At 34.7% G+C, this 15,035-nt stretch overlaps 1 protein-coding gene across 3 annotated transcripts in view; it reads left to right on the top strand.

Moving 5' to 3' along the window:
* The window catches only part of CFAP299 (cilia and flagella associated protein 299), a 625,888-nt gene extending 611,111 nt beyond the window's left edge, over positions 1-14,777 (top strand). For all 3 annotated transcript variants that reach the window (XR_009519430.1, XM_060011681.1, XM_060011680.1), the window contains one exon: positions 12,666-14,777. Coding sequence is in view for 2 of the 3 variants with exons in the window: in XM_060011681.1 (XP_059867664.1) it covers positions 12,666-12,761 (96 nt within the window). In the remaining variant the exon portion in view is untranslated. The remainder of the gene's footprint in view (positions 1-12,665) is intronic.
* The last annotated feature ends 258 nt before the right edge of the window (positions 14,778-15,035 follow it).

The raw sequence follows: 15,035 nt of genomic DNA, 5'->3' as shown, positions 1-15,035 counted from the left end.
TAAAAGGTGTGGAAGCACAGAGCATGCGGCTACATGGGAAGGGAGAGGAGCTCCTTTTGGCTAAAGAGTCATTCTCAGCATGGGCCAGACATCAGAATCACCCAGAAAGTTTTAGAATATTTGATCCCCAAAGATTCATCCCCAAAGATTCTAGTTTAATTGGTCTGGGTGGAAGGCCTGGGCATCCATACTTTTTAAAAGCTCCCAGGTGATTCTTAACTGCAAGCAGTTGAGACCAAGGTACAGGAAGGAGAGAAATAGCAGAGAAGTTTTGAGAGAAAATTGAACTCCAAGAGTGGAAGCCAAATCTAGTGAGTTTTTGCCATTCTGCACAGTTCAATGAAAATCTGTACCATTTGTGTTATGACTTAGAATCAAAATTTCTGAGTACAAAAATGATTAAGACATTTTGAAAGGAGGTTATTTTTCTGTTGGCTAAACTCCAATTGGTGTTCAAAAGAAAATCAATTGTATGAAAAATATGAAATACAGTAAGACAGAGGCTCCTTTTTGTTACTTTGTTTCGTGTCTAATAGAGTGCATTTGAATATAGTTCCCTGATAAATAGCTGATAACAAAACAAGCAAACAAACAAACAAACAAAAATGTTAAAAGATCTTAGAGATGTGTGGTTTCTATTAGATGTAAGAAATTGAAACAAAAGACATTATTATAGCATAAACCTTTCTGGTTCACCCTGAGTGTCACAGAACTTGGACAATATGCAATGCAGACCGTGCATTGATTTAGCAGGATGTATTTCTTTTCTCTTTACATATCAATACTCCTGTCTATACAGCAGGCGCTCCCCAACCCAGTCTCCCCTTTTTGAAAATCACAACTGTTCAAACATAAAAATGTGCTACTTTGGAATGCAAACTGTTATCACAAGAGCTCTTCATCAACATCCAGCCCACCATGGCTTGATTAGTAGCAATTTCCTTCACTTCTATATAGCATTTCCCCTTCCTCTCTCCTCACGCCAGCCAATCAGGAGAACACTAAGCTCCACCCCCTAGAGGTTCAAACTGCATAGGTCTGTGGCAAGGCCCAGGAATTTGTATTTTTTTAATATTTTATTTTATTAGAGTATAGTTGATTTACAATGTTGTGTTAGTTTCAGGTGTATAGCAAAGTGATTCAGTTCTACATTTTTTTTTTCTTTTTCAGATTCTTTTCCCATATAGGTCATTACAAAACATTGAGTATAGTTCCCTTTGTTATACAGTAGGTCCTTGTTGTTTCTCTGTTTTGTTTGTAGTAGTGTGTATATGTTACTCCCAAATTCCTTATTTATGCCCCATCTTACCTGTCCCCTTTGGAAACCATAAGTTTGTTTTCTATGCCTGTGAGTCTATTTCTGTTTTGTAAATAAGTGCATTTGTATCGTTTTTTTAGATTCCAGATATAAATGATATCATATGATATTTGTCTTCTGTCTGACTTATTTCACTTAGTATGATCATCTCTAAGTTCTTCTGTGTTGCAGCAAATGGCAATATTTCATTCTTTTTTATGGCTGAATAGTATTCCATTGTGTATATATATATATATATATATATATATACCGCATCTTCTTTATCCATTCATCAGCCAGTGGATATTTAGGTTGCTTCCATGTCTTGACTATTGTAAACGGTGCTGCAGTGAACATTGGGGTGCATATGTCTTTTTGAATTATGGTTTTCTCCAGATATATGCCCAAGAGTATTTTTAAATGTCTCCTCAGGTGAACTTAAAGATTAGCTGGATTTGATATATACTGCTTTTCATAGTGATATATCATTAGCTATTGTTTCACCTTACCATATGTCCATAAGGTAATCAAACTTCATTCCTCTAAAACACCTTTTAAGTCAACAGTGTTAATTTTAAGTAGCCTAAATTACACATTCCTGAGACTGCACAAACTGACTACAAAGTACAAACCGTACAGCAAAGGCTTCTGGATAACCTCCACAGTAATATGAATGACCGCAGTAGATGCTTCCACTGATAAATTGCCGCTATTTTTCCTTCCTTACTTGGATCATTATAGAATAAGGGTGATGGTACTCATTCTTGCTGTCATGGCCTCATCAAGAATCATTTTGTCAGGTAGGTTTGCCCAGAGGCTTATATGAAACATACATGACAGAGACTTATAAAGCATAAACTGAAACGTAGGGCAGAAACCCTTTCTGGTCTCTAGTGCTAGCATATGGCAGGTGCTTAGTAAACATCTGTGGAATGAATAAACTGAATATTAAATATTTGCTAAAGAAATGAATAGGAGGGCCAAAAATATCCTGGAAACTTTTGAGGTTAACTTTAAACTATTTTAGGATCTTAGACGTTTGAAACATATGTAGAGTTAATGCTATTTTCAAAGAGTTGAAAATTGCCAGAGTAATTGACTCTGGTGCTTTTCTGTCCTTGGTAGGTGAGTTAACCCTGGGGGTCCTTTGCTGAACTTTGGAGTGCTGATTCTAGGTGTCCAGGGCAATGGTGCTGTGTTAGGTTCTTGGTATTTTATTATTTTTTAAAATGAATGTATAGTCATTATTGTATATGATACAGATGCAAAAAGACACAAAAAATCAAAAAAACACATTTTACTTTCTTTTTCTACGAGCAAAACAATATCTAGTGAACAACTTTAAAATTAAAAATAACTTCTACTAATGAAAACATATGTTTTTGTTTTGGGGGGTTTTGCTTGTTTGTTTGCTGAATTTAGAGGACGATTCCAGCAATACCTCCTCACAGCTCCTCTCTCCTCTGTTCCACAATCCCCCACCCAAACACTTGCTACTATTAGTAGGAAAGGTGTTAATTGCCTCCTAATTCTGCCTCCCAGTTCATTGACTATGTTAAAATCATCTGGAGCCTGTCACAGGCTGAAATTTCTCTTCTCAAAATGGTGGCCCATAACATTCCTACATCCTTTCCGCAGATGGTTCGAATTTATTCTCTTGAAGCTCCACCCTCACTGAAGGTCCTCAGTTTTACAGTCTGTCTTTTTACAGGGCCAAGGTATATTTCCTATTGGATAGTTTTAAAAAGAACCCATATTGACTAGAATAGGTTTAAGAGAAGCTATGATTTCTTCAAAGTCTCCAACAGCGTTCCCTCAACTCCACGCAAACTTGAATTAATGGGGCAAGGGATACTTACTGAATCACCAGCACCACTTTTTTGGCTCCTGGATTTTCCTCAGAGAGCTCTTGTAAAAGTTGCTTTTTAACAGTGGCACAGTCACAGTTATTAAGTAAAGCGGAGGCCTTGCCAACTTTCTGGTTTTGCTGCCCGAATTATTGAATGTTTGGTTGATTATAGCCCTAAAACACCCACATACTAAGAAGCTTTTAAACATTTTCTCCCCTGGGCAATCACCTGGTATACCTGAACTGAAAGTCCACCACATATAAATTAAGTATTTACTCAACTAACTGCTAAAATCAATGGCCTTGAGGAATACATTAAAAATTACACAACAGAGCTTGGCTTTTATGAATTAAAACTCCTAAAGCTTAAATGTGATGACCTCTTCTCAACCTGGAAAACTGATTTTAATTTTTATGCAGTATTATGCAACAACCCCTAGAGATAAGCACATTGTTGTTAAGGGTCCAATATATGAACTCATATATAAGGTGTAGCACAGAAAAGGTGAGCTGGAGGAAAGAAAAAAATTAAATATATAATGTTAAATTATATATATATATATATATATATCTCAATGCTTAGTAATGAAAGTATGAATGATAACCCTTCACTGTCCAAGCTGAATATCTGCTGTGAAAAGAAAAGTACATATTTCAATAAAACATATATGACAAAGGAAAATTGTTGTTTTAAGCCTCTGACTAGGAAAGCCTAATCAAACATTATGCCAATGGTAAAACAGGCCAAAACAGAAATGAGAATGGAGAAATTTGAGGAAGAGAGCTTTAGCCCCAATTCATGCTCACTTTTTTGCAAAATTTATCACAAATCAGGACGTGGAAGGTTAGTTTCTTGGCTAAATGAAAGGATTAAATAAGAACAAAATAATTGTTTCCTTCATGATTTCAAAGACTGATAACTAATGATAGAGAAGCAGGCACCAGAAACACAGAGTCAGGCGTGGAGTCATTGTTGGTGCAAGACCACAGTTAATAGATCATTTCTAATTCAAAGAGAGCATGATTTCTTCTGGGTCTCAACAGTTGAACACATAGTCAGCTCCTTAACGATTCACCACCCCAGCAGATGCTTATAGTTTCTGAGTCACTAAAATCCTAAAGCAGGTTGAGGGATATTGAAATATATTGGAACATGGAACACACTAGCATGAATAGTGATCAAGTCCATTGGCAAGAGAGAAAAATCTCATGTTGATAACTTCTAAATGGTTATTGCTGCTTGGGATGTCTTCAGCATAAATATTGGTGGCCTCAGTGATACACATAGCCTCAAATAGCTGAAGCAAGAGTAAAAAACACAATAAAACAAACAAACAAATGGCAGCCCCAACTTGGTAACCCAGAACACTGCCTTAACAAGCACGTGAGGCTGCTCTCCAGAGAATAGGTTCTTAACCTTTTGGGAAACACAACTTATTTTAACAATTTGATACATTTTATGGATTTGCTCAGAAAAGAAAATGCACACATGGGGCCACACACAGAGTAATATAATAATATTTTAGGATATTCACAAGACCTGTCTAAGTCTCTTAATGAATTCCATTTGAGAACTGAAGACCTAAGGGCTCTCCAAAATGCCTGGGATCAATTGAAAGGGGCTAGAAGAACAACAGGACAAGTGGGAAAGTGTGGGGTATAACCACCAGGACTCAGGCAGGGAAAAGCTGTTTAAGAGGGGCAATAGGTAAAATGAGTTGGAGTTAAATAGATCTTATCCGCTTCGTGATTAAGGCAAATTACTTAACCCCTTCAGAGCACTTCTCTACCTCGGTTTTCTCATCTGTTAAATCTGTAAAAAACAACCATTTTACACAAGGCTGTTGTGCTGATTAAATGAGAGAACGTGTTTAATGTGCTATTGAATAGGTGCTCTGTGAATAGATATTGTTTCCTGATGGTGTATCAACTTAGAAAAAAATGAAAGTTCTAAAAGAATTTCATTTTTTTATTGGAATAGCTAAAAACTGGATATAATCCATATGTCCATGACTGGGCAATGATTAAATAAATTATGATACATCATCACAGTGAAATAGTATGAAGCAGCTTTAAAAATGAGTTAAAGCTATACTTATTGAAGATGATGTGCTAGTATGGATAGATGTTTATTTACACTATTAAATGGAAAAAGCAAGCTGAAAAACAATATTCTACCCTGTAAAGTACTCACCATTTATATAAGGATTTCCCACTGATGGACATTTAGGTTGGTTTCTGTTTTTCTCCCTAGGTTTAAATAACAACTCTCTATAACCAAGCTTCTGATTTCTTTCTTTAAGATGGACTCCTAAAAAGGAAATTGCTTAGTCAAAAGATACATACATTGTAAAGCTTTAGAGAGATATTGTCAAATCACTTGGCAGTTAACCCATATCAATTTACAATTATACCTGAACTGTTTAAGACTGCCCCCAAACCATGCTCTATTTATTTTGCATACTTTTGAAGCTTTGTTAATTTTATAGTTCAGATTAATTGAGGGTCACTTTGATTTTCATTTTCAATTATTATCAGGGATGAACATTTCTTTCACATGCATGTTAGTATATTGCCCTCTACACACTTTTCTATGGCGTTTTAGTAGGGTTTTTTTTTTTCATTAAATTTAAAGTATGAAAGGTAGAAAATCTTTGGCTTTCGTATTTCTTCGTGACACATTCCAATTTAGATATCTATCTTTTCACATGTATCATATTTTTGGCATACAAATTTTAAATTTTATATAGTCCAAACTATTGATTCCCCTTTCTGATTTCTTCCCATGTTTCTACGTTTAAAAAGATTCCCATACTAAGAATGGGCAAGTATTTAATGATATTTTCTTATAGATTGGTTTATGGTTTCCTCTATACATTTAAATCTATAACTTTTCTCAGATTTTGTAGAGTAAGTTTAGGGTCTTTTTACTTTGTTTGGTCAATTATTCTTTTTCAGCAATTTATAACCAATGATCTATCCCAGTGTCTTGTTTTACTCATATTTTATATTTGGCTTGGAGTCCCCATCTCTCCTGGGACCTAGTAGTGACTTCAGGCAGAAGTCTTTTAGCAAGTCCTTACAGTGCTGTGAACTTGTGCAGAATTTTCTCAACCAACTGCATTGTTTGTTGTTGTTGTTGTATATGTGAGATTATTTCTAGCATTCTTGTTATCTATGATTACGTATATAGATATAAAATGAGCATGTATCAAAGATTTTTAACTCATTAATTAATGAGGAACTGGTAGATGTTACTATTGATTCCAAGAAGAATTCAGAGCAGAGACATATAAAGGGAAAAAGAAATTTTGAAATGAATTTACAACTAGATGCAAAACTGGTCTATCAAAATCAGTGCAAAACTTAGTTGCAGTCCATCAAACACACCTGCTTTGCATTTATACAGACAAGAAGTATTTGCATTATTATCAGATTTCTACCACTTACAGAGTTGTAATATCAATCAAAGATGAGAAAACCTAAATTAGTGAGTAGTCAAGATAGTCACCATTTGTTTTTTGCCCTTTCACAGTCTCTCACAATTCTCCCTGACAGTCTCCTCCCCTCTTTTTATCATAATAATTTCAAAGAAAGATTATTCTTATAAAATAAAGCTGGTCTCATTAGAGTTGACTGATTTTTTACATAGGTGAAGTAAAAATTTTATTTATCATATTGGACACCTTAAGTTGCCCATGTAAACCCTAAATCCATACAATTTTGAACAAATACTAAATTAAACTGTGCTTGGAAATTTTCATAAGAACTCTCAAATTGGATTTTTAAAAACCTCTATTATTTCTTGACCTGAGGCTAGGAAACCAAGCCCAAGGAATGCTCAAGTTAGTTACACAGAATATATAATATTCTCGGACTTTTTAAGTCAAGAAGTAGGCCAGGGCTTCGTAGACATTGCTTCCATAAGTAAAGTCAAACTTAATCCCTGAAAAGAGTGGCTGTTTCTACCTGATTAAATAAGCATTATTTTCAAGTATGACATTCTAGTCAAGGCCCTGATTTTATAATTTGTACAATTATATTATGTACAATTATAGATGACAGAGCATTATTGAACCTATGCAAATAACTAAATGGCCGTGGAAAGTAAGGAGACTTAATATAAATTTCTGAATCCTGGAAGAGAAGTGGGAATCAGATATCATTTTTAAATGTTTCACTTCAGTTTACAAAAGCAGACTTTACTAAATTGCAATGGGTTACATATTGCTTAACAAGAGAGAGATAGGGTAGTTCTTAGATATCTGAAAATAGAAGCTTAAAAGAATATTAAGAATATTCCAGACAAATAGCCACAATATAATTTCTCTTATTAGTTCGTTCAGTCTTATTATAATTGATTCCTGCTCCACTGGATCTTTGGTTAGCTGTCCTATGCAGTCCTCTCGTTTGGCCAAAACAGGACCTGGAAATCGGCGGTGCAGTTTGGAAGTTGTCTAATCTATGTCAGCTCAGCTTTGAAGTGTCAATAATTGAAGTACCTGGTATAGTTCTTTTCTACAATATTCTGACACTTTTCTTCTTAGTTGAAGACACAGATTCTCACCTGTAACTATAAGAGAGACATCAAGAAAGCATCAGAGTAAAACAATACCATCTGTAGGTGATAGGGACTTAAAATGTCTGAGTGATTTATTACTAATAATTTTCAAATGTGAACAGTCTGATGAGGGTTCATAATAAGAATAATGCAGAAAACAAAATGGTTAGTGCTTTCTGTGGTATGCAAAACAAAGATGATAAAGCCATTCCCTGCCCCCTGCAAAAAAAAAAATATGACAAACCATCTAAGGATAATGATTAAATTTATTTTAAAAGAAGTTTGTGAGTGCTGTACTTGATTCAGAAAAATGGATGAAAATAATTTTATAGAGGAAGAACTATTGAGATATGACGTAAAATAATCCTGAGATATAATTGTTTATAACAGGAACATCAAGTAAGAGGTTCAGTAAGTCTGCAGTAAGACCTAAACATTTGTATCTTTAAAAACAAGAGCTGAAATTATGACAGATAACATTATACTACTGTTGTCTAATATCATCAGGCTCAGTACCACCAGAACTCTGCTAAATACAACAAAATCTGATGGAAATATCCCTAAGAGTTGCAATCAGTGTTTACCCTGAGGGTAAAGCCATATTATAAGACAAGAAGGGCAATGACATAACTCCAGGGACTTCCCAAAAAGCACACAAAATATCTGAAATATTTATGTTAATAACATTATACCTATACAAATCTAACCTCGGCAGGGCTGAGCATCTCTTCTGATTTAACAACTCTTCCCACAGAATTCTACAGAAAAATCTAATTCTTTCTGGCACCTAATTTCAAAGGTGAAAAAATAAATCTTTGTGATTTTTCCAGGGCCCCTCTGGGAAATCGCAAATATATCTTCTGGTGTAAAATATATCTGGAAGGTTTTATTTAATTTTTCTATACTTAGGATCCAATTATAGAAAGTCAAAAATTAGGAAAAAAATTATCAGAAGATATTTGGACACTTGATTAAGATAGGATCAGGGTGCTACAAAAAATAATACTGAGTTAACTAATTAAACATTTAAGACAATAAAACATTTAAAAATAAACATTACATTAACATGATTGTAAAGAACCTTAGCTCTTTATAAGTGAGGAATTTTTGTTCTTTGTTTTCTTTTATTTGTTTCTTATTTTTTTCTTTCTTAAACAATCAAGGATGTAAGAAATTCATCATAAAGGACAGAAAATTATTCTTGTAAGACACAATTTGCTACCTAGACAGATTACACAGAAGGTATAAAAAGAAAAAAAGAAAAGAAAAGACTTTCATATAGTAGGCAAAGGAATTAGCCAGTAATCAAGTTCATCAAGACAGGGCAAACTTAACTAAAATTTTAGCACATTTCATCACTTCTATTCAGACTCAAGTACTATAAACCAAGGAAAGGAAAATTTACTTCCAAATTTTGTCCTTCATTTTGCTTTTTCATATCACAGCAATTCTCAGGAGATCCATGAACTCAAAATAATTTTTATATTAATAGTAAGATGTTATTTCTGTTAACATTTCAGTTATATTCATCATAGCTATAATCAAATGAATCAGTATTTTAAATTTGCTGAATTTCCACTTCCAGTATGGTAAATATTGAAAGTTATAATCCACATAAAATTTCTTTGTGGTCTTCAGTAAGTCCCAAGATTTTACAGAGGTTCTGAGATAGAACAAAAGAGAAAAAAAGAAAAGCCTGAAAAGCACTACTATATATACATTATATAGTTATGTTTAATATATATTGTGTATAATTATAACGGTGTATAGCAGTGATTTTTTTTAAAGATTTAACTTTATTTTTCGCTACGTTGGGTCTTTGTTGCTGCGCGCGGCCTTTCTCTAGTTGCGTCAAGCAGGGGCTACTCTTCATTGCCGTGAGCAGGCTTCTCCTTGTGGTGGCTTCTCTTGTTGCAGAGCACAGGCTTCAATAGTTGTAGTACGTACGTGGGCTCAGTAGTTGTGGCTTGCGGGCTGTAGAGCACAGGCTCAGTAGTTGTAGTGTACAGGCTTAGCTGTTCCGCGGCATGTGGGATCTTCCCGGACCAAGGACCAAACCCGTGTCCCCTGCATTGGCAGGCAGATTCTTATCCACTGCGCCACCAGGGAAGTTCTTATAATAGTGACTTTATATATATAAACATATATAAATTATAAATATATAAAAATTATATAAATTATATTTATAAATATATAAATTATAAATATATAAATGTATAAGCTATATATAAATGTGTTATATGTGTATATAGATATGTATAATTACTACTATATACTGTTATAAAGCCTCCACTATAGGATATAACTACTTTCTCTTTGAAACACAAAAGCAAAGAGACAGTGGTATTAGTCTGTCCCTATTGCTTATGATGTAGTCTCAACCATTCATATTAATTGTGATTTTTAACCAAAGTAACTTCTATTTCATAGAGAAAACTAGAGGTGGATAACTAAGTACTGTCTGTCTCCTAAAAGCATTTTAACAGACAAGCAAAGTTTATATTACATCTTTGTACAGCCACACACAGATCTTTTTAAAGAGACAAAATGAACAGTTCATTAACGTGACCCAAGATAGGAACTTTCCATTGGATATAAGCAAAGTATATAAACTTAAAATTATTCCTAATAATTAGGCATCAAATTTTCAGTATTCTACCATAATTAGAAACTATCTGGATATCATATGAATATTCATTATGTGGCCTCTCCCGTTGTGGAGCACAGGCTCCGGACGCGCAGGCTCAGCGGCCATGGCTCACGGGTCTAGCCACCCCACGGCATGTGGGATCTTCCCGATCCGGGAAGGGGACACGAACCCGTGTCCCCTGCATCGGCAAGCGGACTCTCAACCACTGCGCCACCAGGGAAGCCCTAAGTTTTTATATTACTTAAAGATCTGGGGAATTATATTCAAGCTGACATAGTAAAAAACAAAATTACTGTTGACATAAAGTTGTCAGAAAAATGATTTGATTTTGTTGAATACAGACTTACATTTCTCATTATCTTAAAGATTGTGTCAGAGTAACGTTAGCTTATTTGACCAGTATATCTCAATAAGTTAAAAAAAAAGTAAACCCAAGTACAGTAGAATAAAATGTATATGCTTATGTTATACCTAACATTGATAAATCAGAGGACAAGCTGTTTGCATTAAACCAAAATTATTACAGTAGTCTGATTTACCAAATATTTATCTCAATTATATGACCTTAAGTTTTTTAAACATTTCTGTGAGAATAACTTTTTAAGGATAGCACATTTGAAGTATCCAAACTTTAATTTCCATATTTTCCTGGAAGTTTATAAATATTTGACTTACATAAGAGCTTACTTGTATAAGAACTCTATAGGCCAATCAGAACAGAGTTTCTTTAATTTAGGAGACTTTTAAGTCTAATTTATGAATTCCTCCAGAGATAAGAAAATATTATATACTCACACATAAAGATGTAAAGGCCTTTCTGAATTCTAAGCATATATACACGCAGACATGTAGGGAACGTATAGCTTCAAATCTAAACATTAGCCACAGTTCAAAAGTAAATGCAAAGAAGTTACCAGTCCATATATCAAAGAGTTGTCCTCTTTCCTGATGCACACGGGATTCTTAATTTCTTCAAAGTAGACAAGTAAACAAATAAAGAAAAACTGCTAAAAAATCAGATTCTCTGTTATCTCTCCCTCAAGAAAGAATAAATCTCGGTGATCTATTAATCTATTTACAGAGATCACTAAGGTTAAGACGTAAAATCAAATTCCGAATCATTGTTGTCACCAATGGGGAATAATTTATTCATTGTAAAAGTTCCGAAAACACAAACAAAACGCAAAAATAGCAAAAAGGAAAATATGTAAAATTAATTTACAAATTGGTACAAAGCAGGTCCCAATACAGGGCAATAATCAATTGTATGCCACTGGGCGCAATTAATTTGCATCTTTGTAGACAAGAATATATTGCATTATTATCAGTTTTCTCCAACTTAAAGATTTGTAAAATGGCACAAAAACGTGGACAGGTAAGCCACTCGAGACACCCACTCCTTTTGTTTTACCCATTTCAAAATCTTTACAATTTTACAAACTGTATTTAGCCAAAGATGGGTCAAATATATTCTTTCTCACTAGTGTAAGAAAATGAATACTATGGGGAAAAGGCAATATCAAAGCTTCTCTCTAGTCCCAGATCTAAATTTCTTATCATCTCTTCCTACAAGAGAAGGAGAGAGAGCGAGTAACATCATTCTTTTGTACTTCAAATATAGAAAAGGCCCAATGACTAATATTTTGCAATTGTAGATATTGTCTGACTCGTTTAGCATCTGTTTTCTCTTACCAGTACCACATTAGTGAACACTTGCCCCCATAGGCATTCCCTAGGAGCCTGTAAGCATGACAGACTATCGTGAATAAAGGCAAAAGGACCAAACCTTTTTTCACAGATTACAATACAAAGGGGAAAAAAAGTAGATCAAATAGTTTTTAAACTGATAAGAAATTTTTTATGAAACCCACCAGGGACAGGTAGTTAGTTACACTAGTCTGAACCAGTTCCAAACTTGAGACATTTTTATTTGACAAACTTGAAATCAAGATAGCATTCTTTTTGACTTATTACCCTGCAATCACATGTGTTTACAAAACCCTCCCCTGGGAACTTTGCAGAGTTAGTGACCCATGGGGTTCAGCAGAGTCTAGACAAGCATGAACCTGGGGAACACTGCTTTGATCCTAGATATTTTCAGTAATGTCACAACCCAGGGCCTCAAAGCTTCTGATTGGAATTATTACCGCTCCTGAGAAAAAGAATCTGGGGGGAAACACAAACATATCTCCATGGCCACAGCCTTCTTAGTTCTGTTTGCTGCAACATTGAAGCACGAAGAAAATTCATTTAATGCTAATTATTTACATGGACTGGACTGATTAACGATATGATTTTTGTATTTTAGGCTCAACCAGGTGACAACTCTACTAGAACCCCTATCCAGACAGAGCTCTACATACAAGCTGTCATTTTTGACCACGTTTCCAGAAGAAAGACTTAACTACCAACATGTTAGATGGTTTCCTAATGGTTTACTAAATTTAAATGACTCCTATAACCAGAAGCAAATTAGAATAATAAATGAGTCCTGTAGCTATACGGCAAATCAGAATAATAAAAGTTGATAAAGAAATTAGAAAGAAAATCATGATCTTGATTATCTGTTTTGTGGTACAAATAACTTCTTAATCTGATTTGAGGTTTTTCTAAATTTTTTCCCCCTAAACACTGAAGCTGATTGCAGTAGTTCATGGGAGAAAATCTTATGGCTATTTCAAAGATATAGTAATTAGTGACTTCTTTTGTACCTCAGATTTTCCACGTGTTTCCAAATGTTCCAAAAATGTTCTGGGTCCTACTATTGCCAAATATAGCAGGCCAAGCCTTATACCACATGTCAGTGCTAGCTCCCGAAATCACTGGAAGACAGGCGTAAGGAAATATAAATACAAGGTTTTTAGTAGCACTACATGAGTAAATATAATCTGAAATATCCCATGAGATGATGTATAAAATGATTGAAGTGTTTGATATGTTTATGTGCGTGGACAATATGAACCCCATGACAATAAAGCTGAGAAAATGAAATCTAAAGGAAACCAGAAGATTTTAGAGAAATGAGGACCTCAAAAGAGTGAAGAACATGTTTTCCTAATATACCCCTGCAGGTGACTTTTGTGCAGAAAAGATGTTCAGAGGCCATTTGTGATTTAAGATTCATATTTGGCTCTTCCTCTTCTCCTTCCCATTGTCTTTCTTCCCTTTCTAAACAATCCAGTTCTAAAGCAATTAGGTGGAGCCAAGCAAGGTAGAAGTCTGCTCAGTGTGGGTATGGGGGTGGGAAATCCCGGAGCAGGAATTCCCCGGTTGCAATGGGGTGACAAGGCTGTATTCATGGTGGAGGTGATGGCCTGGCACGAGGTGTCAGATCTCAGTCTAGGTGAGTAGTGTGGTGTTAAATTAGAATTGGATATATTGGTGTGATCTCATCATTTTCAATATATACAACAGGTACAGAATATATATATGTTAATGTGTGTATGTCTGCATATTCCAATGCTCCATCCACTGAGAGGGCCTTGGAGCAGCAGCACCCAATATCAGTGAGCACAGCACACCTAGCACCCAGATCTTAGTTTCTCAACACCATTTTCTGCCAAAGGGAAGAAGGGATCCTCAGAAAAATGACTGATTCCAGGGCTGAGGCAGGGAAAATAAAAGAGTCTGGAATCTCTGTGCCAGAAAGCAAAGCAGTTCTGGAAAAATGAAGGGGACTTATCAAAAGGACACAGAATCCACCTTGAAAGTGTTCCCACTGGCCAAATCTGGGACAGTTTGAGCATCAAAATAAATAGTGATAACAACAGGCATAAAATAGGAAACCATGAGTCTATACTGATCTATGTAAATGAGTAATTGATGAGGAATGGGATATTTACATAGTATCTCACATAAAATACTTATTAATTACAGAGGGAAAAATGGAAAAGCCTGAAAGACACCACTTTCATAAGTGATCAAAGAGAATATGATTAGTAATGAGGTGAACTGAATTTGTTCCCCACCGAAGAAGGTGCAACAGAGGAACTCAGCATCCCTTTTGTAATAATCCTGCCAAAGTTGCATAACCTGAATCTAATCAAGAGAAAACACAGACAAACCCAAATCCAAGGACATTAAACAAAATAACTGGCTTGACGTCTTCAAAAGTGTCAAGATCATCAAAGTAGAAGACTGAGAAATTGTCCCAGATTGAGTGAGACTAGAGAGACATGATAATCAAATGCAACACAAGACTCTGAGTTTCATTCGTACCGTATAAAGGGAATTTGGGGACAACTGGTGAAAATTGAATGATTTCTGAAGATTAGATGGTAGTAATATAAAAATGTTTATGTCCTGATTTTGATGATTATGTTGTGGTTATATTAGAAAATGTCCTTGATCGTAGGAAATTACACTAAAGCATTTGGGAGTCAAAGGGCATCATGTCAGCAAATTATTTATAAAATTTTATGGGGAAAAATTATTTGTGCTGTACTTGCAGCTTTTCTGTAAGTCTGAGATTGTTTTTGAAATAAAATAATTTGATTTATTATATTTATCAGTTCAAAACTCTACTTATATTTTAAGTATGTATACAAATTAGTTTGTTCTATAGATTTGATGAAATTTTAGCAATCATTTTTATTTCTTCCATAGTTCAGTTAACTAAATTCCTTTAAACATTTTAAATTTTATTTATGAACTTCATTACGTTCAATTTTCTAATGAA

The sequence above is a fragment of the Delphinus delphis genome, chromosome 5 (assembly GCF_949987515.2).
Source record: "Delphinus delphis chromosome 5, mDelDel1.2, whole genome shotgun sequence".
NCBI classification, from domain to species: Eukaryota; Metazoa; Chordata; class Mammalia; order Artiodactyla; family Delphinidae; genus Delphinus; species Delphinus delphis.
The sequence above is the reverse complement of the archived record's forward strand: the minus strand, read 5'-3'. Positions and strand labels throughout refer to the sequence as shown.